The sequence below is a fragment of the Cuculus canorus genome, chromosome 3 (genome assembly GCF_017976375.1).
Source record: "Cuculus canorus isolate bCucCan1 chromosome 3, bCucCan1.pri, whole genome shotgun sequence".
NCBI lineage: Eukaryota > Metazoa > Chordata > Aves > Cuculiformes > Cuculidae > Cuculus > Cuculus canorus.
Window position 1 is genome coordinate 6,808,741 of NC_071403.1, and position 25,956 is coordinate 6,834,696.

General features: G+C 37.5%; 1 protein-coding gene across 1 annotated transcript in view; it reads right to left on the reverse strand.

Annotated features, from left to right (window-relative positions):
* Positions 1-25,956, reverse strand: part of CSMD1 (CUB and Sushi multiple domains 1) — a 1,155,040-nt gene that overhangs the window by 270,580 nt on the left and 858,504 nt on the right. Inside the window, exons 13-17 of the mRNA XM_054063646.1 lie at positions 22,325-22,507; positions 19,501-19,827; positions 15,449-15,643; positions 10,984-11,122; positions 1,959-2,146 (exon numbers count right to left, since the gene is read on the reverse strand). Coding sequence (XP_053919621.1) covers positions 1,959-2,146; positions 10,984-11,122; positions 15,449-15,643; positions 19,501-19,827; positions 22,325-22,507 — 1,032 coding nt within the window. The remainder of the gene's footprint in view (positions 1-1,958; positions 2,147-10,983; positions 11,123-15,448; positions 15,644-19,500; positions 19,828-22,324; positions 22,508-25,956) is intronic.

The following is a 25,956-nucleotide window of genomic DNA, read 5'->3' on the forward strand; positions in this document are numbered from 1 at the left end:
CCAGTGCCGAGTAGCACAACACGGGAGACTGCAATAAATTCCAGTTGCATTACATGAACACGTACAACACAATGCAACACGGAGAAGAGTATTGTTCTTTCAGAAACGTGGGGTAAGAAGAAACCAGTGTAAACAATGAGGCTGTGACCGACTTCAGGAGCCCTGTGAGACGCTGCACCGATGTGGTGTTAAGTGTTTAGCAAGCATTCTCTGTAAAAATTATTCTGGGAATATGAACATAGCCATTCCAGTTGTTGACAGGCAAAAAGGCTCTGTTTATATTGCATTTTGTTCTACAGTGAGGAAATTCAGGGCTGGATTCGTTTGCAGTTTAAGATTCACTATTGTTGTTTTTCACATGGGCATCAGTGACATCGCCAGGAGTATCAAAAGGGATTACAGACCCATGGGAATCATGGTAAGGGACTCTGAAGAGCAGGTTTTTTACAAGAAAATAAACAAACTCGCTCCTTAAACCAAGAGCTTGAAATCATTTACTTTTTCTTAATTTCATTTCATCATCTTACTCATGTCTAAGCAAAAAATAATACCAGTCACAGATTTGAATGCTACTTCTAGAGAAAGAGAAAGCTACTTCAGTCAGGGAGTCAACCTGCTCAGAAAGAGCCTGTAAAACAATATTTTTAGCTTTTATTATGACTTCTAAAATTAGAATTACATTAGTTATTTTTAAAATTATTTTTTAATATGTTCTATGTATAGGAACTCTATGTCAAAGAAGATGAAGATCATTTATAAGCCTTTTGTCATCTTTAGTTAAAGATTTAATCCAAATTTCAAAAGTGCAACAATCAAATCTAATTCTGACAGATTATCAGAGCACCTAGAGAAATAGCACTGGAAAACTATTGTCATGTGTGTGAGATACTGAATTTTTCAACTAAAATTAAAAGTGAATATGCAAATACTGTTCTAAATAATTTAATAATTATACCTTCCTCTTAAGGAAGGTTTGTCACAGATATTTTATTACTAAATGTTTAAATTTTTAACAGAACGAAGACATCTACCTGACAGAGGGCTTAAAATTAAAACGAAAATTATAAATACTTAAGGACTGTATTACAAATGTAACGGTAAAATCTAGATTCAATACAATCGTGGAAAATCAGCATCTGCATGTAACTCATGCAGAAATCTACCTAGTGATCCTTGGTTTGACATGATTTAGCAGCCTTGCAGTTTACCATACTATTGACTGTTTAGCCAAAGCTAAAAGAAGCCATACAGAATTTCCAGTTTATGATGTAGCTAAGAAATATAAGTCTAGGCACTTTTTCTGGATTAGTTTCCAGATAAGAACAATTGATAAAAACAATACTATTTGTTTAGTGCAACTGCAATAAACACATGCGCTCTCCTTATTCAGTACTTAAGTGAATGGCTCTACTATCATATAAAGATCAGTATGACTTCAGACAGTTTAATATATGTCATTTTATATACCTAATTCAAAATAAAATGTTATTATAATGATTCAGTAGTTCACAGGGAGATATTAGTATGCATTTATCTGCATTTAGGAATCATCATGGATAAGGCTCCATTTTACTCAGTGCTGTAAAAGTGTATTAAAACCAGAGAAAGAGAAAAAGAGAAAGAGAAAAAAAGACAAAGTGACAGAGAAGTCAAAAAAAACAAAGTCCCAAACCAAAAAAAGGACAACCTATCTTTGCCCATAAAGGCAAGTTTCTAAAATTACTCTCCATTCGGTCCACAAACATTCCAAATACCATATAAAAAGTTAGTAAGAAAAGAATTCCAAAATTAATTAATAGTTTCAGAGTTTTCTGTCAGTACAGCATACAGTAAACATAATTTGTTCTAATACAAATATAATTACTGAAGTTTATTTGTTCATATTCATTTGCTCATTTTCAAATTGAATGTTATTTTCAAAATTAAATAAAAATTTATCAGAGAAATATGAGACTTACTCTCATAGCGAATTAGGAAACCAACGCTGGATCGACTGTTGTCCGTAGTGAATAGCAGATACATGTAATTTCCAGTGCTGATAAGGAACTGGGGTGCTTGTGTTCCATGGTATTCTCCAATTAATGGTGACGAGTTAGCTGGCCCATCTCTGACTTCCAAAGTATCATAATTTACTTCAGTCTGAAATCTGAGGAGGAATATGCAAGTCAGCTGGTAAGTAATGGTTTCATTTTCTTTAACTGTTAAAAGCGTAATGCATGTGTGTCAAGAATATCATACATATAAAAATGTGCATATCTACTGATCCTTGAATGTATTACCGAGGATAACAACTAAAGAAGGCTTTACGCATTTTTCCCTTGCTTTGTCATGTCTGGTATCACATAAAATTCATAATATACTTCAGATTAACCATCTGACTGACTCAAAGAAATTCAGTGGGGAACCTGGATACAAAAATGTGAATTTTCTCAAAGAAAAGAGTATCATCAAGATCCAAGAAATGTCTTGCCTTCAGGCTAAATAAGAGTTGGACATAGAATCATAAAATAGTTAGGGTTGGAAAGGACCTCAAAGATCATCTAGTTCCAACCCCCGAACATACAAACATACTAAGAACATCTTTACATTATTTCACCTCAATAATTTCATTATTTGATAACTGCTATTTGGCCAAAGCTGCTTTAATTACTCAACCTTTTTTTTTTTCCCAAAATTTTTTTATTAACATAGTTTACTACTCAACTCTTAAATAATTACTTTTTGTTCTAAGAGGTAAAGCAGTAAAAAATACTAAACTGAAATCAAGCCCTCATTTTGAAATTTGTTATTTGAAATTTACAGCTATAATAAACAAAGTTCCATGGTTTATCTCAGTGCATCAAAGAAACAGATAATATAGCCAAGAATGGAAAAAAATGAGACTAATGAGATAGTTAATTTAGAAGAACAAATAACTTTAAAAACTTTGGAACTTTAAAATCAACAACAGAGTCAACGTCTGTGTCAATTACTAAACCACATCACATTTCTCTAGTTCGTGTCTATGCGTGCAGCTATCCACTATTAGTTGTTCTTAAATCAAACAGTTCAAATCTGCTCTTTCTGTAGATGAAACTTTGACTGGCATTTTTCACCTCAGATGCTTTTCAAGACAGTTTGTGGTTATATCAGATCCTTGTGCCTACTGAAGCCTCTAAACCACACACACCTCAATTTCCCTGTCAGCAAAATTTGTGTTATTAAACTGATATCCATACTGGTCTAAATATATTTGTCTGCAAACCCAGTATTCTTATTTTCATAAGATGTTGATATTTCAGAAATGCATATGTTCTGAGATTTTATCTCCTTTTCCCACAGGGCTTTTAATTCAACTTCCAAGACTAATGATCTGTGTCCCTATGCAATACAACATTTATTTTTTTTAAGTGAACGCCCATAAGCACTTTTGCCAAAATGGGATATGTTCAGTGGATCTGGAGATAAGAAACTATGTTCTTGTGATTAAAGAAAACTGCAGATAATTAAACATTCAGAAATGAGGAGATATATCATGGAATGGTTTGAGGCGGAAAGGACCTTAAAGCCCATCCAGTTCCAACCCCCCTGCCAGGGGCAGGGACACCTCCCACTGGATCAGGCTGCTCAAGACCCCATCCAACCTGGCCTTGAACACAGGGATGAGACATTCCTTCAAAGCTTAAATAAACTATATTTTGCTAGATATTGATAACAGAATGAACAAGTTCCTCAGCCAGGCATTATATTTTACAGACCAATTATCATTCATCATGCAAAATCATCTTCACAGACATATCACTATCATTTACAGCAAGTTCAGTTTAGCAACTATTTAGTAGTCTCTCTAGTTCTTCTCTCACGATTCCCTGAAAACAAAAGCACATACAAAATTGAGAAAGCATGTGATTACTTTACAATCAGAGGTAATGACTGCTCAGAAACTGACTAAGGACCTTCATATCATTCATAGAATAGTTAGGATTGGAAGGGACCTTAAAGATCATCCAGTTCCACCCCCTGCCATGGGCAGGGACACCTCCCACTGGCTCAGGCTGCCCAAGGCCCATCCAACCTGGCCTTGAACAACTCCAGGGATGGGGCAGCCACAGCTTCCCTGGGCAACCTGGGCCAGTGTCTCACCACTGTCATGGTGAAGAAATTCTTCCTAATGTCCAGTCTAACTCTGCCCCTCTCCAGTTTGTACCTGTTCCCCCTTGTCCTGTCCCCACAAGCCTTTACGAATAGCCCCTCTCCAGCTTTCCTGTAGCCCCTTCAGCTACTGGGAGGTTGCTATAAGATCTCCTATGAGCCTTCACTTCTCCAGACTAAATAATCCCAACTCTCTCAGCCTGTCCACATAGGAAAAGTGCTCCAGCCCTCCGATCACCTTTGTAACCCTCCTCTGGACCTGTTCCAACAGCTCCATATCCTTCTTACATCAAGGATTCCAGAACTGGACACAGTATTCCAGATGAGGTCTCCCAAGAGAGGAACAGAGGGGCAGAATCCCCTCCCTCGCCCTGCTGGCCACGCTGCTTTGGATGCAGCCCAGGACACGGTTGGCCTTCTGGGCTGTGAGCGCACATTGCCGGCTCATGTCGAGCTTCTCATCAACCAGCACCCCAAGTCCTTCTCTGCAGGGCTGCTCTCAATCACGTCATCCCCCAACATGTACTCAAAACCGGGATTGTTCCGACCCAGGTGCAGGACCTTACACTAGGTAGCAAGAAAACTCTCTAGATATACAGTACTTTCAACCAGGCTGCCCGCTCTATCTGGCTATGTTGGCTACACCAGATAAGATTGTTTCACCGCTATCTATCCACTCTGACAGTGGAACACAGGGCTCGCAGGTTTGCTAATGCATTAAGCTTTTTCAGGACCAGGTTCTGGCAGTGAGGCCAGCTAGCATGGAATGGCTTGCATCCATACTATTAAATACATCCTTTAGCCTCTCAAGTAGGGAGATAGTATTCAAATTTCCTGTTATGAATGGTTGCTTGCCCACACTAACTCCTAGCCACTCTTGATAATTATCTGGGAGAATGGTATTTGGCAAGCTCAGGAATTATGTTAGAGACTATTTTAACGATTTGACTACACAAACACATAAGTTCTTGTGTCTGGGACGGTTCTCTGGTTCTGTTTAATTTACCAAAACAGACAGTCACAGAGGGCATCAGTAAAGTACCTGACAGTTTTTCACTACCTTTCCATAATTTCAGAGATTATACATTGATTTATCCTGCAGTGGAACGAGAAAAAAAGACAGATGCTGTTAGGTTGGCTTACATACTTTATTTGTACTCATAATGAATGGACTCAAGATCAATAATTCAATAGTTCAATTATGTTGACAGTTACGTCTGTGAAGAAAACTAATTAGGAATAAAGTGCTCTCAGCCAGCCATTGCAGTTTTCTTAGCAGGGCAATATGACAACAGGGGGTTGTAAACTGTTGCTGGAGACAGAAAACTTACAATAACTCCTACAGGAACAGCTACACGTTAAAGCAATCTTTGTTCCCATTTGTTCCCAGTAGGTTCTTGCTCATCTCAACCTTAGAAATTTATTTCTACTTCCTTTGTCTGGTTTTGAGGGTTTAGGGGTGCGATGTTTTTTTATGTTGAGCTTTTTTTTTTCTTTTTCCAATCTTTGGACTGTCACTGAAATGATAAATCAAGAAAATTTAATAGGAAGTTGTACATCCTTACTGAAATTACTTAATTAAGAATAACTATTTAGTTGGGTTTTTTAATTTTATTTTAATGTTTATTAGCATAGTTATGTTATTAAAAGGTAAGACATTCTCCAAATGTTCATTGAGAATTTATAAAGACTTCAATAATGGTATGTTATGCTGGTCTCCATATGTAGTTAGTTAAGTTTAGAATAAGGAGGTTTGTTTCATATATTGTCCAATCAGTTTTCATCGATTTTCAAAGAAACAAAAATCTTCCAGCCAGAATTTATCCTTTCAATCCCTTTTCTTATGGCTCAAATCAATTAGATTTTTACTTTTTTTTTTGTTAGGTTTCCAGGCATTCCTCATGATTTAAAATGCAAAATGTTTCAACGTAAAATGTTCATAGGATTACTCAGCCATTTGCTGCTATTTCTAGAAAGTTTCTAAGTACTCTGCTAAGGCACATTTGTCTAGCAACATTAAAGCTTCATTAGTGCAAGAGTGAGATAATTTACATTATAAATATCACATTCATGCAAAGTTTCATTCTGGCAGCTCTATCTGTGATGGCAAGGCACATAGCAAAGTGTAAAAGGGTTCCATTTTCTCCAAACTAGACTAGATACTTGACAAATTATCATATTATACTTCTTAATTAATTGAAAAAATCAATTAATTGATCTTTTTTATTTGATAGTGATTTTGCTTACTGATTTGTAACTTGCTAATATTATGTCAGGCAACAGTGTTAGTATCTTGTAAGTAACGAAAAGGTTTTCCATCCAAATTTTAATCTCGGAAGCAAAGTCTTCGCATTAACTAAAGAAAATAACTTCATTGCAAAACGGAAATTACTGTACTACCACTGACTTTCCGAAATATAACACTTTCAATTTAATTTCTAATGCAATGTAGTAAAGCCATATGATTTTCTAAACCCGCCAGGAAAGCTCCATAAACCTCCAACGAAAGCAAGGAGAGAATTCTCCTCCATCTATCAAAATCAGTGTGCTTAATGGTAATATTATTTTGTAATTGAAACACTTTGGGAAAGAATACAAACTACTTCTTGTAATAATGTTGATACAAAGCTGAAAGAGATCAATTGACTGTCTGCTGTACTTTAAAAAACATACATGTTCAGAATTCTTGATTGTCTATGAGGACAAACTCCAAGTCCTTGTTTAATTTCAGTGCAGTTCGATTTGTACTCAAAGCTCTAGAGTTTTGTCAATGGAATATGTATGTGCATCTGTCTAAAATTCAGTAAATTTAGCTTTTAAAACGGACTATATGTCACAGGAGCCTATGTTCCCATTCATTCCCCAGAAATATAGTGGTTGTATTGTTAAGATCATAGTCTGTCATTTAAGTATCTGCGACCGCAGGCAACACATTTCCTTTCATAAAATCAAAATGCTCCATCTTACAACTAATACGGCTATTTGCTTTCACTGCATTTGAAAAGATATCCCTCAACTTCAGGTTTCTGATGATTAATCATAAAAAAAAAAAAAGCTTGCAAATAAATATGTGCTTATAATTCATATATTAAATCTTTAATGAGGAAAAACCCCAAAATTTAAAATTTTGGAATTCCTTGCTGAATGCAATGAAAGCAAACTACCATTTGTTGTTGCAAGAATTGTTACGAAAAATGCTTAAACGCTTCCCATTCTTCTCTGGTACTGATCATTATTTCCTTTTCCCCTGAACTTATTTATAATAAGAAAACAAAACAGGACTTGGAAAAAAAAGAGATAAACTCAATATGCAAGCTATTTTAATCTTCCCCCCTGCATTATGTTTCATGCCTCTAATCATGTTCACAAAAATCTTCTATGCACGTGGTAGTTTTCATTCACATTTCTTGTCAAGGGCTGCGAAAACTTTAGCAGCTCAATCACTGAAGTTCAAAATGCCCAATTTTGTATATCAAAGTGGAATTATTTTTCTTACATGATTCAGTTTGCATTTACTTAGTTTACCTGCCATTTTGTTGCTCAAACATCTGGCCTTGTAAGAATCTTCATCAGTTCTTCGGTCACCCTTTTTTAAATAAATTAGTATTTATTAGTCTAAATTTCTTTTTTAAAATAATTTTTGAACTTGCTGAACAATTCTGAACATAACAGAGAGCTCCATAGACTTCCCAGAAGTCCACTGTGAAAGTTTTATTGTCTGTTAATCAAGTTTTTATTCATGCAATGTCCTTCCTTGCCTTAAAATGATGCTAAGCTTTTTAACAGCCTTTTGTAGGGTAAGGTGCATAATACAAAAATTGCAATTTGAAAACCCAGGTGAACTACATCCAATATATTTCTATGCTTTCTGATACCACCAAAGAATTCCTGATTCCTGATATAGGATTTCTTTTCCAAAAGCCATACTGACATTTCCTCGGTATATCATATTAACCCATGCTTCCACTACTGCTACGCTTTGTTATCGTTCTCATAGTGGCCATCACAGTTTCTCAGATCTCCATGGAAGACTTAAAAGGTCTGGTTCCTGAAATGCGCAGGTATCAAGGTAGTTTTAAAAGAACAGTTACACACAACTTTCAAATATTCAGCCATCTTATCTTTGTATTCATTCAGTACTTCTGGGTGAATGTTGTCTTGGTCTGGTGATTCATTATTCACTTTGTCTGTATGTGCCACCACCTCTACCAATGGCACTTTGGTCTGAGACATATTCCAGTGAGTTCCCCAAAATGAACAATGTTGTGAATGTTAAGTTTAAATGCGTGCAAGCGGAGAAACAAACAAATCAATGGAAGTGATACAAGCAGAAACCCACTAAAAAAACCCACATTTCAGTTAAAAAATGTTGAATGAGAGTTGCAAAACTGGAAAAGAACTTGAAGGAAATATCAGCTATGCTTATCTGATCCTCACACCCTTCTCTAGGACTCTGCATTTTTGTCCCTGCGAGGAACATAATATTGAGCAAGAAGGATCTTTGAGTTGACCAAGTAACAGTCACTTTTATGTTCTTCTGCCTTTCTGCCAATTAATTTTCATCCCTTTTCATTTTGTCTCTTAGAAATAGAAGGCTGAATGATATTGAAGAATATTGCTCATCACTGTTGATTCCATGTGAAGGTGTAATGAGATACAGATTATTGTCTCCTCGTGGGTAATAGCAGAAAACAGGACAGCCAGTACAAAAGAAGGCACTGAAACCTACCTCCAGGCACTGTCTTTTGTACTGTCCTCTGCATCTTTTTGTCAAATGGAGTATTTAGTATATCAGTATCTAGATCAAATACCTAAAGAAGAGGAATTTTTTTACTTATTTTACAAAGATGCTTGAAAGGTGAAGATTTCTATTTTTCTATGCCCTTTCTTTCTTTGCAAAAAAAAAATATGCAATTTTGTTAGATACTTATATGATTAGACAAAAGTACTAATTGAGGTCACAATAATTACAAAAGGATTAAACATGTTGCAGTTCACATTCCTTCTGCCTACACGCACTTTCACCACCTTCTGAGTCCACATGGGAGGTAGATTAGGTTTAAAATTATTCCCTTGACAAATATATTATTATTCCAGAAGAAATCTGAACATTACACAGGGACATAACCCAGTGCACTCCGGTAGCTCTAATTTAGGTCTACACAGAGGTAATATTTTTAAAAACTAACCGGGATGATAATTTTAGTTTTAAAAGGAAAACTCTGCCTTTAACAATATTCTGATGTCTGAACATCTTTTCCTTTCTTGTTCGAACCTTCATGTCAGTACTTTTAGTGAAACCTGCAGTACCCAAACACACAAAATCCTGATATCCATTGAGTTAGTATATAGCACGCTAACAAACACTGAATATAACCATAGAATCATAGAACATGTCCAGTTGAGAGAGGTTCACAACGATCATCAAGTCCAACTTCCTGCTACTCACAGGACTATCTAAAACTAAACTATATGACTAAGAGCATTCTCCAGGTGCTCTTTGAACTCTGACTGGCTTGGGGTCATGACCACTTCCTTGGGGAGCCTGTTCCAGTGAATGACTGCCATCTCAGTGAAAAACCTTTGCCTAATGTCCAACCTCAACTTCCCCTGACATAGATTCATACTATTCCCTCATGTCTTGTCACTGGTGACCAGAGAGAGATCAACACCTCCCACTCCACTGCCCCCCTTGAGGAGTTGTATGCTATGATGGGGTCTCCCCATAGCTTTCTCTTCTCCAAGTTCAACAAACCAAGCAACCTCAGCTGCTCTTTGTAAGTCTTGCCCTCAAGTCCTTTCACAGTATCCTTCTTATACTGAGGTGCCCAAAATTGCCCACAGTACTTGAGGTGAGATCGCACCAGGGCAGTGTTAAGTGGGACAATCACCTCCCCCGACAGTTATGCCATGCTTGATGCACCTCAAGACACCATTGGCCCTTTTGGCCGCCACAGCACACTGTTGACTTATATTCAACTTGCCATCAACCTAGACCCCGAGATCTCTCTCTGTGGGGCTGCTCTCCAGTTTCTTGTTCCCCAGTTTGTACATCAGGATAACTCCATCCCATGTAGGGAATCCTGTACTTGCTCTTGTTAAATTTGACACGATTGATGACTGCTAAGTTCTGCAATCTCGACATATCTCTCTGGAAGGCCTCTCTATGCTCAAGGGAGTCCATAGCTCCTTCTAGTTTATGTTATTGGCAGACTTACTTAATGTACCTTTGATGTCTGTGTGCAGACCATCGATAAAAATATTGAAGAGAACTGGCCTTAAAGCTGAGCCCTTTTGAACCCCACAGGTGACTGGCTGCCAGCAAGACGTGACCCCATTTACTCAAAATCTTTGAGCCCTACCTGTCAGCCAATTGCTCGTTCAAGCTATTATGGACTTGTCTAGCTGTGTAATGTATGTTCCATGAGAAAAAAAATACTAGTGGGGAAAGAAATGTGTCTAAAACACAATACTCAGAACTGCTTTTCATAAATCTTTTTTTCCCCCTGGGAAAATTATGCTCTTTTATGGCAAGACCTCATCATCATCAAGGACAATGTATATAGTTGTACCTGAATATAAAAGTAATACTGAATACAGAAGTCCCTGTCAGAAGATATCCCTATTCGTGTGCTAGGAGGTGGACATTTCATGTGAATTGTTTAAAATGTAAATAAAGACAATATAAATACAGTTTTAAACTCCAATTTTCTGCTTGAGGAATAGCATTGTGAGTGTTGCGTCAGAATTCCTTTCTCTGGTTTGGGCTCTTAAAGAATATTTTTCTTGTTCAATGTTAAAACCAGTATTTGTGCCCATATATTACTTGTTGTTCGACTTTATGATTCTCACCTGTCAAATGTAATCTTAATAGAGTGTCCTGGTCTTGCTTCAATCACCCATTCACAATTGAGTGAGTCCTTATAATATCCTGGCCACCCTGGTGGTAAGATAACACCATTTGATGCTGTCAAATGTCCACCACATGGTGCTGAAAGAAAAAAGCATACATACTTGTATCATACACAGTATCTCTAATGCAATATTATATATTCAAAGAACTTTAAAAATGGAATTAAAAGCATAGAAAGTTAGGTTTAATATACAACACAACTAAATTTTCTACGTTACATTCTGAACACGTGATTTTCTTCAGAAGTGTAAGTCCTGCCATGTATCTTATCATAGCTTATTACGCTACACATAGCTTAATACACAGAGCAGAGCACTTGATTCTGCCAGCCTTACTCCTGTTGAAAAACACATTACCTCATTAGAAAATAACGTATCATCATTTTTCCGTTCTAGTATGATTCCACATCTATGTGTAAATATCAGACAAATTGTTTCCACATTTACTTAAATAATTATATTCATTGTACTGTGCCACCTAATACCTTTTTGATTAACCATTCAGCTCAGGGACACTGATAGTTGTAAATATTCCATTGAAGCATAGAATGGTTGAGGTTGGGAGGGACCTCTGTAGATCATCTGGTTCAATCTTTGCTCTTTACAGTATACCGCACAGAACCATGCTCAGTCAAGATCATGCTCCTCCTCCAAAGGCAAGCACTCTGCAGCCTCTCTGGGCAATCTATTCCAGCGTTTGTTTACTCTCACGGTGAAAGTTTTTTTTTTCTCATGTTTAAACAGAATTTCTCGTATTTCAGGTTGTGCCGGATGCCTCTTGTCCTGTCACTGGACACCACTGAGAACAGTTTGGCTCCATCTTTTTTCCATTGTCCAATCAGGTATTTATACACATGGATAATACTGCTTCTGTGCCCCGAGCTTTTTCTTTTCCAGTTCAGACAACCCCAGCTCTCTCAGCCTCTTCTTGTATGACACAGGCTCCAAGTCATTCATAGAATCATAGAATAGTTTGGATTGGAAGGGACCTTAAAGATCATCCAGTTCCAATCCTCTGCCATGGGCAGGGACATCCCACTGGATCAGGCTGCCCAAGGCCCATCCAACCTGGCCTTGAACACCTCCAGGGATGGGGCAGCCACAGCTTCCCTGGGCAACCTGGACCAGTGTCTCACCACTCTCATGGTGAAGAAATTCTTCGTAATGTCCAGTCTAAATCTCCCCCTCATTAATCATCTTTGTGACCATTCACTGGACTCATTGCACTGTCTTTCTTTTACTGAGGATCCCAGAACTACACACAGCATTCCCAATGTAGCCTCACCAATGCAGAGTAGAGAGTAAAGACCAGTCATTTCTCCTTAGCCCAATTCTCCAGCCTGTCAAGATCCGTCTGAACAGCACCACAGTGTATGATACATAATTTTACATCATCTGCAGACTTGCTCAGAGTGCATTCTGTCCCAGCATTCAGATCGTTACCGAAGATTTTAAACAGCATTGGATACAGTGTTGACCCCTGGAGTACACTCCTAGGGACTAACCTCCAGCTGGACTTTGGGGCACTGACCACACAACACTATGAGCCCAGCACTTCACTCAGTTGTCAGTCCACTTTCACTTCTGTAGGCTACACTTCACCAGTTTGTTTATGAGACTCTTAGACGATACAGTGCCAAACACCTTACTAAAACTGAGATAAAAATTATCCATTACTCTCCCATCATCCATCAGGTCAGTTATCCCATTGCAGAAGGCCATCAGGTTGGTCAGGCAGGATTTCCCCTTCATAAATCCATGCTGACCGCTCTTAGTCACAGTCATGTTCTTCATGGTTTGGAAATGGTTGCCAGGAATATTGGTGCATCACCTTTCCCAGGGATCAAGGTGAGACCTGTGGTTCTTCAGATCCTCCTTCTTTCCTTTCTTGAAGACAGGAATTTGCTTTCTTTGTCCATTCCTCAGAAACCTCCTTGAGTTAAACGACCTTTGCAAGATGAGAGTGGCCTTGCAATGTCACTGGCTGAGGACCATTGGGTGCATTCCACCAGGATTATTCCTGTATGTCAAATTTGTTTACATGTTCTCTAACTTGATTCTCCTCCATTAAAGGGAAAGAAAGGTGTTGCAATAAGGCTATAAAGGTAACGGGACTAAACAAAAAGCATTTTTCAGAGCAGGGTCAGAGGACCTTGGTGCAAGATTAAACAACAGCAGAAATGACTGAACAAACTTTGGAAAACATGAGTCCCTTAAGATATCATAGCAGACAGCTTTGGAATGTTCCATTTTTACCAAAGGCTATGGAATAGTATAAAACAGAAAGGCTTTCAAGGTCAAGTAAATTTATCTTAGCATCATTTGTATTACACTCCAGTAGTCAGTGTTTTCGTTATCAGCAAATTCCACACTGCAGTTCAGGAAATCTTGTCACTTTTTCTCTATTTCTTTAAGTAGTGACAAGTAAATCTATTGTGCCATATTGAAATGAATAGTAACATGAATTTATGAGTAATAAATTAATGTTCCTGCTTCTATTCAATTTTTTTTTTAAAAACGAACAAAAAAATTAACACAGAGGAAGTTTATTCAGAACTCAAAAAAGTGGGAAAAAACCCAACCAATAAAATCCAAAACATACACACTGAATAGGCACAGGAAAAAAGGCATATATCTCTAGTTAATGAAGAATGAAATGTATTCCATGGTGTTTTTTAAATTGAATTTTGTCATTTTAAAACCAAGAACAACCAGAAGATTGTGGATCCTCACCTGATTATAACACATCACTTATTTCACATATTTCAGGTGTTATGGAGATTGTTAAGCATTCAAAGACGCAGAGCAGAGCAATAGCAACAAAATAAACCAGTTGCTCAGAAATCTCACACAACTACAAGAAAACTAAATTATCTCTAAACTAACTAGCAAGCAGGATCAGTCCATATCATAATTCAAAACCAGAAACTCCTTCAATTTTCCTTCAAGAAAAATAATCCACGTCAGAAAGGAGCACATTCTGAATGCAAGTTGAAAGAATTATACTTCCTTCTATACCAAAAAAACCCAGTAGGCAAAATCTAAAAAGTGAGTCAAATAATTTAATCTTCTCCTCATTAAAAAGTATGTGAATATCCAACAGGGTTCAAAGAAATGATAACTGAGTGGTACTTGTGTATTTTCTTAAAGAAAATATTGGTTTTCTATTGTTAAATACAAAACAGTCTTAAAGACTGCATTTGTTTTGCTATTTTATTTTATGTTTTTATTTTATTTTATTTTATTTTATTTTATCGAAGTGCTCATCTTGGTTCCTTTATTTATGTGTTTCTGGATATAAACTTACACAAAGATTACAGTGAATACTTTATCAATTGTATACAGAGTTTCAAAATGAGAGAACATCTTTTGATGAAGAGCTGCTCCCTATTCCCTGCTTTACAGTGAGCTGGTTTTGCTCTAGGCAAAAAATCCTTTGCTCCATTGTGCAACTCACTATAAGGATAAGAAATTCTGCTTGCTAGTACAACATTTATGTTCACATACACTGCTTCTACCAGGCTACTAACATATTTTTTTCCATCATCTCTAATTTTTCTTAGAAGTCCATATGAAAATTGAGTTGTCACATTGCCTAAATAACAAAACCCATAAAAATTATATGATTTAGATTCTAACGTTACTGCAATGACACTGAAATTAATGGAGGTGTGAGATTTATTCCAATTAGAAGTTTTGGATCAGTTTCTTCAAAGAAGTATCATTTAATTGAGTGCCTGAATATATATCTTTTATTCAGTAAAAGATGTACATTTTTTTTTTGAACATTACTTTTAGCAGACACACTCCAGTTGTTTATTAAATAGATTCATATGTTTTGCCTTATGACTCATCACTATTAAGCATCAAGGAATCAACCTAATTTTTCCCTTCCCCCTCCGCTGTATTTCATACCAAAAAGAGATTTAATCCTAAACATAGCTTGTCTTAGTCTGTTCGTACACCTAGGGAATAACAAGCAAACAAATTTGGAATTTTGGGGGGAATATAATTAATATTTAAGACAGCTCTGATTTTCACTATATTTCTCAGGAAATAGAAACTTTAAGTCACTTTTCTGTGTGGTAGGTAATTATATTCTCCAACACGCTACAGCTAAAACTGTTATAAGAGCTATAACTCATAATCAAGTAACGTTGGTGACAATAAGAACTTGAAAAGAATAGCAACCAGATTTTTAGAATGCTAATTTATTCCAAGAATATAAAAGCAAGCTATCTTGTTTCTACTATTGCTCTCTCATTTGACTGGAAGAATGTTAAAATAAGACTAATAACTTCAGCTGAGGCAGTCTTAATTATGTATGAAATGTAGAAAAGTAAGCTAAATTTAATATAGTTTCATTATTCAGGCTGCAAGTGCAAAGCAAAGATTGTGCCCTTACCTTCACAACGTGGGACAGTAGAACTCCATACAACATTTCCGTCCTGCATAATACATGTTATGGATTCAGAACCTTGGGTCTTCACAAAGCCATCATCACAGTGAAAGGAAACAGAACTTCCCAGAAGGAACCTGTCTCCAAAACGTCTCCCGTTTATAGGAATTCCTGGATCATGGCACTCATTCTGACCAAAGGCTGATAAAAACGTAATAGTAACAACAGTAGTAGTAGTAATAATGATAATAGCAATAACAACAACAACATCATCAACCCCTGTAAGTGATGTCTCTTTTTATTTATTTGGAGGGGGGAATAACTTTGGATAAGTATCAAGATTACAATATAATTGAGAGTATAGAAAACTTCTCAAAAGAAGTCAGTATTAAATTCACTGCCATTCACCCGGATGCAACATAGTTCAAATTCTGCAGCTTTTTAGTTACGTGTGGCTCATATACACAAGAAAAAATTGCTTAAATTTCCCTTTGAAAAAAATCCAGCTGTTTGCTTCTAACACAATGAGAAGCGTGACTTCACCTTGAAGCTGATAGAAATACAGGCTACTGCTAAAAAACTGCTGCCACTGTCTAAGCCAGACAGAGCAACCTCCCAGCGGGACACTCAGATCAGTCCGGCTCCATCTGGTGAGGTGGCAGCACAGGGTGAAATTCACATCTCCATGTGCTCATTGGACCTTTTGTGGTGTGTTCACACCAGTATATGGATCAGAGAGATACAGAGAGAAGCAGTGTGGGTGCATACGGAGATAAGGGAACTCCGTGCCTTCCAGGAGATGTGTACAAGTAAGAGAACCTACTTCAAGAAAAAAGGGTGACTACTGTTTGGAAATCAGAAGTCCTCTGAGAAGAATCACAGAATGGGTTGGGTTGGAAGGGATCTTATAGATCATCTAGTTCCAACCCCCCTGCCGCGGGCAGGGACACCTCCCACTGGATCAGGCAGCTCAAGGCCCATCCAACCTGGCCGTGAACTCTTCCAGGGATGGGGCAGCCACAACTTCCCTGGGCAACCTATGCCAGTGTCTGACCACTCTCATGGTGAAGAATGTATGTGTGTCAGACTCAGTAGAGCAGGATGAGGACAGATAAGAGTGGAAAAGTATTTACACATTTTTATGTGTTAAGAGGCACAAGTGGTGTTCCCCAGGGCTCAGTATTGAGGCTGGGTCAGAGTAATATCTTTATTGATCGTCTGAGTAAGTGGATTGAGTGTACCCTCCATAAGTTTGGAGAAGAGTGGTTGGAAAGCTGTCTGGCAGAAAAGAATCTGGGAATGTTGGTTGACAGACAACTGAACATCAGTCAACAGCATGCACTGGTGGCCAAGAAGGCCAATGCATCCTGACCTGTATTAGAAATGGTGTAGCCAGCAGGACCAGGAAATTGATTGTCCCCCTTTACTTGGTGCTGGTGAGGCTACATCTTGAATACTGTGTTTAGTTTTAGCCCCCCTCACTATGAGAAAGACATTGATGTGCTGGAGCATGTGCAAAGAAGAGCAACCAAGTTGATCAATCAGTCCAGAGCACAAGTATTAAGAGGAGCAGCTGAGGGAACTGGAGTAGGTTAACTTGGAGAAAAGGAGGCTTTGGGGAGACCTTATCACCTGTACAGCTACCTGAAAGGAGATTGTAGCAGGGTGGTGTTCACCTCTTTTACCAAGAAGCAAGTGAGAGGACAAGAGGAAACCACATCAAGTTTCACCAGGGGTGATTCAGATTGGATAGCAGGAAAAATTTCTTCACCAAAAGGCTGCTGGTGGAAGTGGTTGAATCACCAGCTGTGGAACAATTTAAAAGATGTGTAGATGTGGCACTTATGGACATGGTTTAGTGGTGGACTTGGCAATGTTAGTTTAATAGTTGGTCCTGACAATCTTAAAGGTCTTTTCCAAAATAAATGATTCCATGATTGTGAGATAAACCAGGCAGCTCAAGGAGGTTACAAGTGTGGTCATGGCACCAAGCCTGTCAGAGTTCACAGACTGTCTGGATGATGCTCTTCATCACATGGTTTACTTACAGGTGGTCCTGCAAGGAGTAGGGAGTTGAACTCAATGATCTTTACGCGTCTCTTGGAGCTCAAGGTATTCTATGATTCTAAGATTTTTTAAGTGTCTAACATTGTGGTTTGTCTGTTAAATCGCTGATATTGAACCTGAATCTGTAGTTCACTGTTGTCAGTTATGTTTCAGTAACAAAGAAATAAACTGCTTTGATCTGGATTTGATTTAAACCATAAGAGTGGAGTAGTTTTCCCCTGCAACATATAGGAGGTCCAGAAGTACTAGCACTTTGGCTAATCTTAAACTAAGTGTTTTCCACAAACAAGGAACACATCCAATCAGGGACACATCCATTTTTTATTTCCCACTACGGAAGTATACGTGCTCTTAGACATTTCTAGCACATGAGGTGTGTGTCAAGCTCAGTGGTGACATCTACTCTACTAAGAAAATTGTGACGGAGAGCTCCTTTGCATAATACCTAGGCCATCAGAGCTCTCAGAAAGTTTGATCCATGAATATTACATTCCCGACTGCATAATTCTTCAGCTTCAAATAGAAATAGTAAAGATTGTCCTTATTACAGTCTGTCTTTACTTCGGTAGAATAGCATATGGAAAAAGGGAGCTGCATAATCTCAGACAGAAGGATACCTAGAATTCAGGCCTCATGTTTTCTGGTATATCTCATAATCTCTCAGTCTTAGTTAAGGTGAACATCTCCCTTTCTTCCTCCTGTCACTTTTCAAAGTGCAATAATTATCCCTTTCACTGAAAGCAAAGGAACGATTCAAGCATCCAAGACTTTAAAAGGGTTGCAATCCATGAATTCCACTTTTATGTGGGGCATCTTTCCAAATAATGCAAAGAAACACCTTGGCCTTGAACAAACACTGCTAATTGATTATCTTAATAGGCACAAGATAGGGACAGAGCAGGATGTGACAAAGACAACTTTATTGTCAATTAACTTCTTCTATGACCTTAGAAGATAATTTCTTCAAGTAAAACATAATCTCCACATCAGTAATTTCTTTGCATGACTTATAAAACTTCTAGGGGATTTAGCAGTCTATGTCAAATGTAATAATGTTTTTAAATGATGATGAGGTTACTAGAGTTTTCAATTGAGAGTACTATTAAGTAATATCCTTTCATATAAACGAAAGAACAGATGGCTATGTGTAGCCAGATATTTTTTAGCCTGGTTTCCCAGAAGAGAAAGACTTATGCTTTCAGTAGCTCTTGATATGTAGGTAACTACTAGGTCCACACGTAACAGCTTTGGAACTTGTTGTCAAGTTGTAAATAAACTTTGTATATTTGAGAATTACATTATCAAAGATATTTAGTTCTTAGGATTCTTAAAGAAATGATAGCCGGAGAGAAGAATGATTCTTAAATTAGTGTGGTTTTATAGGAAAGATTTCTGCATGAGATCAGCTATGCTGACACTAGACAAAACCAGAGGGAGTAACTGTATCCCAAAAGGAGCACCATATTCTTAGCATTCTGTATTCTTAAATACTACACCAGCTAAGTGGAAGGTAAAATAGAAAAGCAAGGCAAGTTTCCAGAGATATTTATTGGCAACGATATTCTAATTGGTTTTCATACACCTGTGCTTTCCAGATGAACTCCTCCGTGTTTGGGATCTAAGCTTAATACCTTTGTGAAATTATTCCTGCTGGTTCCATTGAAAAATATATTAAATATCTTGCACTGGATGCTTTGATCTGAATTAACTGGGCTTCAGTTAAGTGCTCTGCACTTATGCAGTGTCAGCCAAAAAGGCCCTTAAATAATGAGGGGAATTCCTCAGTATTATCACAATTAAAATAAATAGCTTATAAAGATTCGGATAAGCTAACGAACATCAGGAGAAGAACTGGAAGCAGTGAAATTATATGAGCATTAAAATTTACTTCTGTATCATAAACAGAAACATTCTGGTTTTCATTATTATGAAGTAAGATAGCTTGATTTTAAGACTAAATAAAAAAATGAAGTAAAAGTAGAGGTTCTTACTTGTGTAAGTGATATTAAATCCTCTTCCAGTGGTAGAATGATCTGACTGAAATTCAAGTCTTACTATGTGCCCACTGCTGGCCAGCTGAGAAGGGACCTCATTGCCAGAAAAAGTCCCAAGAGGTGGTAAATCTGAAATACCATCGTCCTTCACTGTAAGGTAGTCAAATTGAGGTTCTACATCAAAGTCGTTGAAAATCAGATGGATCCTACTTCCTGGCTCTGAGATAATTAACCAAACACAGTTCATATTGTTCCCATACTCTTCAGGATAATTAGGAGAAAGAATAATTCCAGACGGTGTGGTGAAGTTGAAGAAACATGAGACTAAAGGAAAAAAAACAACAGACACTCAGAATACAACCCATAAACATTACAAATGCTTATCTTTATATTTTTTATTCTTATGGAAAAGGATGCTTTTAAAGCCCGGATGTCAAAATTACTACACTTAAAACCTGGAAATGTATAAACTCTCCCAGTGTTTCTCCAACTTCATGTGTCAGCCTTGCATGTTTTCCTTTCCCCAAGTGAGGTTAAGTGACAGCTCCAAGGACTGCAAGAGATTATTAGAAGCACGTAAAGAGTGCACAGAGTGCCAAAGATAGTGAAAATAACACCTAACGTGTCAGAATTTGGAGAAATTGACAGGTTTATTCTGAAATGAAAATGCAACCTCCAAATTTAAATGTGATTTATTTTCTAAAAGGAATATGCATGAAAATGTATTTAGTAATCAAAAAAAAAATCAAGCAGAGGGGCCAGTTTTGCCTGTAGCACACATAGTTCATGCTGATGTAAATTATAGTAGAAATTCAGATGTGCTTATCAAGAACTTTTAAGTGTATATAGTATAAACTTTTTTACCCATCGTTTCCCTTGGATAAAGCAGGGTAATTAAACAAAAATGATTCATAGTTTTCTTCCCTTTTACTCTCTTTGGGTCACTTTTCATCCAGACAATTCCTAACTGATTTCAGTGTCATGAGCTCGTGGATGGTAATATAGTGAGAAGTACAGTGCATTCAGAAGGGTCACTGCATATTAATTAGCAGAAAGGATAACCATTACTCAGCTCTTAGATGTTCAAACCCAAGACAATGTTTGTAAATAGGTGTTGTAAGTTTCGGTTCCTTTATCTTTCATAAGGCATGTGCACATCTAACAGTACGATATTCCACGCTGTTGCCAACAGAAAGTCGTACATCAAACTGATGCAATAAAGCACCACGAAGAAACACAGCTTCTGCCTTCGAAGAGAAGTGCAGCCACACGGTCGCTGTGCCCGCGCCTTATGTGCTTCCACATCTCAGCACTGCGTGGCCATATAGAGACTTCTTCTATGCAAAATACATTTATGTCCACGTAGAGCTGAACATCTCACTGAGATGGGTTTTGAAAATCCAGTACTGAATTATAAAGACCTTAATAGGTAAAGGTAATATAGTCAGGAGAACTGAAGAGGGAGGGGAAAAAAAAGAGGGAGAGGGATAAAGGGGGGATAAAGGGGGGATAAAGGGGGGATAAAGGGGGGATAAAGGGGGGATAAAGGAGGATAAAGAGGGAGAGGGATATAGAGGGAGAGGGATATAGAGGGAGAGGGATATAGAGGGAGAGGGAGGGAGAGGGATAGGGATAAAGAGTGAGAGGGATATAGAGGGAGAGGGATATAGAGGGAGAGGGATATAGAGGGAGAGGGATATAGAGGGAGAGGGAGGGAGAGGGATAGGAATAAAGAGGGAGAAGGAGAGGGAAAAGAGGGGGGGAAGAGGGAAGGGGAAAGAGGGAAGGGGAAAGAGGGAGGGGGGAAGAGGGAGGGGGGAAGAGGGAGGGGGGAAGAGGGAGGGGGGAAGAGGGAGGGGGGAAGAGGGAGGGGGGAAGAGGGAGGGGGAAGAGGGAGGGGGGAAGAGGGAGGGGAAGAGGGAGGGGAAGAGGGAGGGGAAGAGGGAGGGGAAGAGGGAGGGGAAGAGGGAGGGGAAGAGGGTGGGAAGGGGGAGGGGAAGAGGGAGGGGAAGAGGGGGAAGAGGGGGGGAAGGGGGGAAGAGGGGGGAAGGGGGGAAGAAGGGGGAAGAGGGGGGGAAGAGGGGGGGAAGAGGGGGACAAGAGGGGGGAGGGGGGAGAGGGGGGGAGGGGGGAAGAGGGGGGGGAGGGGGGAAGGGGGGGAAGAGGGGAAGAAGGGGGGAAGGGGGGAAGAGGGAGTGGGGAAGAGGTAGGGTGGGAGAGGGAGGGGGGAAGAGGGAGGGGGGAAGAGGGAGGGGGGAAGAGGGAGGGGGACAGTACCCTCTTTATTTAAATCCATCTACAAGTTTACCTACAACAACATTTTAACTTTTAAAAGAAAATTCACAACTAATAATCCTACTTAGCTTCTTTCGACATTGGATATCCTTATATCCCTTACATTAATTTTCACGCTTTATTAGGATTTCAGAAAAAAAAAAAAAACAGACTCTTTCTCTACATGGGTCTGTAAACTGCTTTGTACTTCCAGAATCAATGCATATGTGCCACAGAGTACTTTTGAACACTTTTATGCTGTTAGGGATCGCTCATTTAAAGTCTAATTCAACACAAATTTATATTAAGATTGTTAAATGGATCAATAAAATATAAAACGAGGGGAAAGAACATTCTGAAACAGTCCTAGGTGATGTTCCCCATAAATGAGCTACTATCAAGCCAAGTAGGGAAAAAAAAAAAAGGGAGAAACAAGGCCGAAAAAAATCTTCAAGGTCTTTTGAAATGTTAAATAGTCACAAATGCTAAGAAAAGCAAGAGGCTCAGGTCAGAGAAATATTACAGAAGGGGAAAAAAAAATCCTTACAAACACAGCTGGGTTTGTTGCCAGACCACTGGTTGTTTTGTTGACACGTAATCGTTCTCTCTCCCACCAGTTCAAAAGCTGCTTGACATTCAAAGGTAAGTGTGTCTCCATGCAGAAAACTGCTGCCTGTTCTTTTTCCATATGATGGAATTCCAGGGTCTCCACAACCCCCTTTCTCAATTTCTGAATATCAACACATTCAAAGAAAACAATAAGGCAATAAATACGCAAGTGATTTAGATGTCAATATCAGCAGCGCTGTCAAAACATTTGGCGTTATTTCTTAAATTATATTTACAGCTGAGAACGAATAAGAGGTAAATGTTGTAAAACCACCTCTAAGATGATTTAGGATGTGAATTCCTTTCACAAGCTAATAGCTTACATACCTGGGTTGATGAAGAAAACAAGATATTCATGTTTAGCTGCATGGTTGCACTGAATTACAGCATGTTTGAAGGTAAAAATATAAAGCCATGGTTTCTATGCCAAACATAGAGACATACTACATACGGATCCTATTTCTTGTAATGAAGTACTAGTAATAAAGGATCTATCTTAACTATCACATCTATAATTCCCTTTATAAGGCTATTAGCAATACAATTAGAAGCATAAAATTTACGAATAGTGAAAATTAATTTACTAATAGTGAAAATTAATTTAAAGCACTAAAATATAAAAAAAAAAAAAACTGAGGATTTATTTCTCAATCCCATACTTGAAATTAGAGCCATGTTTTTCCCTGCTACATTCACCTATGCTTAAAAGAGATTAATATTTTGGATTATGCTTTGGATTATATTCTCTGGGAGATCTACTATTTTAACTATTTAATTTGCAGATATTGAGTGTACATATAGAAAATAAGAACATAGACTACTCCAGTCTTATGAAATTTATGAATAGAAAGAATATTAGGAGAGGGAATGTAAATATTAATATCTTGTGACTGAAATGCTGAATCATCTTACAAATTACTATACACATGGCTGCCCGTCAAAAATGAAGGCTCCATTTCTTCACCACTAAATTTAAAGTAGTTTTTTTAATTAATCTCCATTTAAGCAGCAAAAATAATAACAAAGCACTTCTGGTTCTATAAACTGTGTTTCTACTACATCTGTAGTAAAATGATGTAAATCTCCATCGAATGAAACCAGTGATAAAATCCTAAAATTCTCGTTATTTAAATGTTTACCAGTACAATTCAAGGTATGGAATCTGAACCATTCAAGATAATGAGAAAACTCAACTCCATGAATGTTATTAAATATTCAAATAACATCATTAAAAAATATCTGCTGTCAAACGTTGCACAATCTGACAGGACTGAAAATTAGCAGAAGTGTATATCTCGACACGCTAACTCCAATAGAAATTTTAAGCTGCACTATGATATTATTATGATACATGAAGTCAATCTACTATATTTATATGTTTAAAGCAGCTTTGAACATTTTGTTGATAACCATGTTCAGAAAGCTACGCCACGTATTTCACAAAAGAATTAATTATTAAGCAGGATAAATAAAAGGTATCAATTTTGTTCTTAGTTATCCTATCCTAAAACCAAACTTTGAAGGGGAACTTAGGAGTAACTATTCCATCTATGTATTCAAAGCAGTTTAAGTCAGTACTTTTATTTAAATTCTTACCTGAAAGCTAGAACATAACAAATGAATGAAAACACCTTCCAAAAAGACCAGTACAGAAATATAATAAAAAACTGAAGAGCAATACCATAAATAATATTTATTTATAAATAAGAATTCAAAATTGTATGTATTTACAGATGCTTTAGTGTAGCTTCACCTGTCTGCTTCTACTGTGACATTCATTCCTACGGCCACAGTGGAGAGGTGGAAACCTGTGTATTCCTAACTATGCACATCCTACATGAATAAATCTACAGAAAATCACAACCCACATTTCAATCGCATTTTAATAGTTCTTTTTCCTCCACCGATGGCAGAGCTATATCTAATCCAGCATGGGAGAATAATCAGAAACACTCTTTTCCAAAACCCTGCTGTGTCTTGAAGATCAGGGCAATACTGCCTCAGGTGGGAGTATCAGGAGGTAAATTGTAAGGTTTTCAGAAGGCACTGCTGAAGATTTATCCCTTAAAAGAAAGCAACAAGTGTTTCTTTCCGTGGTCTACAGAGGAAATATCAAAATATCTTTAATTAATGAATTCACTGAAGTAGAAGACAGGTCAGGTTGCCTTCTAACTCTCAGGAGATACACCAAGCCCTGGGAGAGAGGAATGGATCACCGAACCAAAATGTTCAACAGAAATAACCACAAATTAAGTTTTCAGGCAGGCTGAAAATTCCTCAAGCACAAAAAACCCAAGCACAATGTAAACTTGGAAAACTAAATGAATACATTGTGCTAAAAACCCAAGAGTGTCCAGTTTTACTTGGAGTGGAGATATAATTTGAACTTTTAAGTATCTCATTTGCAAGCACAAGCTAGCAGTAAAAAAATACAAAAAAAAAAATTTCAGGTCAAACAGTTTTAAAAAAACTTTTTTATTTTGGATAAAGAAAGCTTTAATAAAAATTGTCTCATTAAAAAATATTTTAATGATGAATTTTAGATTCTCTCAAAACACATTAGGACATTTTAAATCAAATTATTTTACTGTGAAAAGCCAAATAGCTCATAAAAATATCAAAATGAAATGTATAAAATTTATTTTGATTTCAACTTTAAGCATGTGTGCTTATTATATTGTTCAACACAAAACCTATTCAGCAAACGTCACAAATTTAGAGCACATTTCTGAAGTCGACTTATTTGCATTTTGACAGTAAAAAGCTCAACAAATTCCATTCTTCTCTAGAAATTTACATTTTCACAAACCTTGAAGTAAAAACTATCTGTCTTTAACAGAAAACGTACTCCGGTCAAAAACAAAGTTACTCAGGTTAACACAAAGCGTCCACTTTGTGTCTGTCTTAGCTGATCAAATTTCTCATAAACGGTGATAAACATAGATAAACTGAGACCCGTAGTAGTTAAGATGACAAAACTTCACTTCCCCATAAAACAATATAAACTTTTATTAGTAGTCTCAGTAATAAACTCCAAATATTTATTTTTTTTATTAAAATATTGTAAAATATAAAACCATTTAAAAATTCTGCCAGCAGCAGAACATGACAATAAATATTCACTTTCTTAGTATTCAGGAAATCAGGAGGGACTGACAGAACAATTAAGTCAAGGTGCAAGATTGCACAATTCTCTTTTGTAAAGAGCTACATTTCTGTCACGTTTATTAATGACAGACCAAGACTTCAGGAAGACAAAGGTCAAATTTGTGGTTCTGTATTTATACATAAAAAAAAATACTCTTTGTTCCTAACTAGATCCAGAGCAGTACAGGCATGTAATGAATCCAAATGGTTTTCTCTCCTCTGGGATTTAGCACAGCCTTTTATTTCATTGTCTTTTCTGGTACCTGTCCAACTTCCACTGATTTGATCAGAGAACAGATTTTTTTACTTGTCTAAATTCAGTTGAGGTGTATTGTGCCTATTACTTGAACACATGCACCAATTATTCTGCTACATGACCTGCAAAGTGCCTACGTGTCTGTTCGCTAAAAGGAGAACAGTCTT